Source organism: Penaeus monodon, chromosome 19 (genome assembly GCF_015228065.2).
Source record: "Penaeus monodon isolate SGIC_2016 chromosome 19, NSTDA_Pmon_1, whole genome shotgun sequence".
NCBI classification, from domain to species: Eukaryota; Metazoa; Arthropoda; class Malacostraca; order Decapoda; family Penaeidae; genus Penaeus; species Penaeus monodon.
Genome location: NC_051404.1, coordinates 13,042,327 through 13,043,005, shown reverse-complemented (window position 1 = coordinate 13,043,005; position 679 = coordinate 13,042,327). Strand labels below are relative to the sequence as shown.

Genomic DNA, 679 nt, shown 5'->3' with positions numbered 1-679 from the left:
TGGGATAAGGCTAATAATATAAGCATAAGCGTGTGACAATTACTGAATGATGAAGTCAATTCAAAGACCTATCGATGTACTAGCACCACTAACACCACACATTATATACATCATTATCACCACCACCTCCCGCCACTTACGTTTCGTCCCAAGTGCTCCCTCGTGTGCCGTCACCCCCGAAATGAGGTCGACGTGCTGGTGCCTCCCCTCTCGCAGCAGCGCATTGGGGTCGTCGGGAAGGAAAGTCTCCATCAACGCGCGGCACGAAGAACAAAGGGGTGAGGAACCAGACCTGAGGAGGATAGGCAGAGGGGTGATTTAAAGGGGAGAGAGAGAAAAATACGTCTGTGGGATCTTTTAAAAAAGTTGTTAGAACTAACTTTATTGGCCATATATTTAGTTCTGTTTGTAATGTCATCTGTAACCTATGAATCAGCTTTTTCAACGGATACGTCTTTTTATGGAAAATTTCTCAATTCAGAGTTACAAATTTGCGTTTACTTGCAGACATGCAGAGATACGTGTATAGATGCATAAATATTGTGTAATTTATGTAATGTAGTCATTATTACCTTATAAAGCAAATTACCCACTATAATTCCCAAACAAGTACATTACATTCTCAGTTCTAAATACGAATATGCCCTCCCCAAAAAACGCACTACCGCCTCCCCCCCCC

General features: G+C 42.6%; 1 protein-coding gene across 1 annotated transcript in view; it reads right to left on the bottom strand.

Moving 5' to 3' along the window:
• LOC119585064 (venom carboxylesterase-6-like) overlaps nt 1-679 on the bottom strand; it is a gene marked incomplete in the record, with an annotated part of 16,961 nt that overhangs the window by 5,144 nt on the left and 11,138 nt on the right. The window contains 2 exon segments of the mRNA XM_037933681.1: nt 141-243; nt 245-292. Coding sequence (XP_037789609.1) covers nt 141-243; nt 245-292 — 151 coding nt within the window.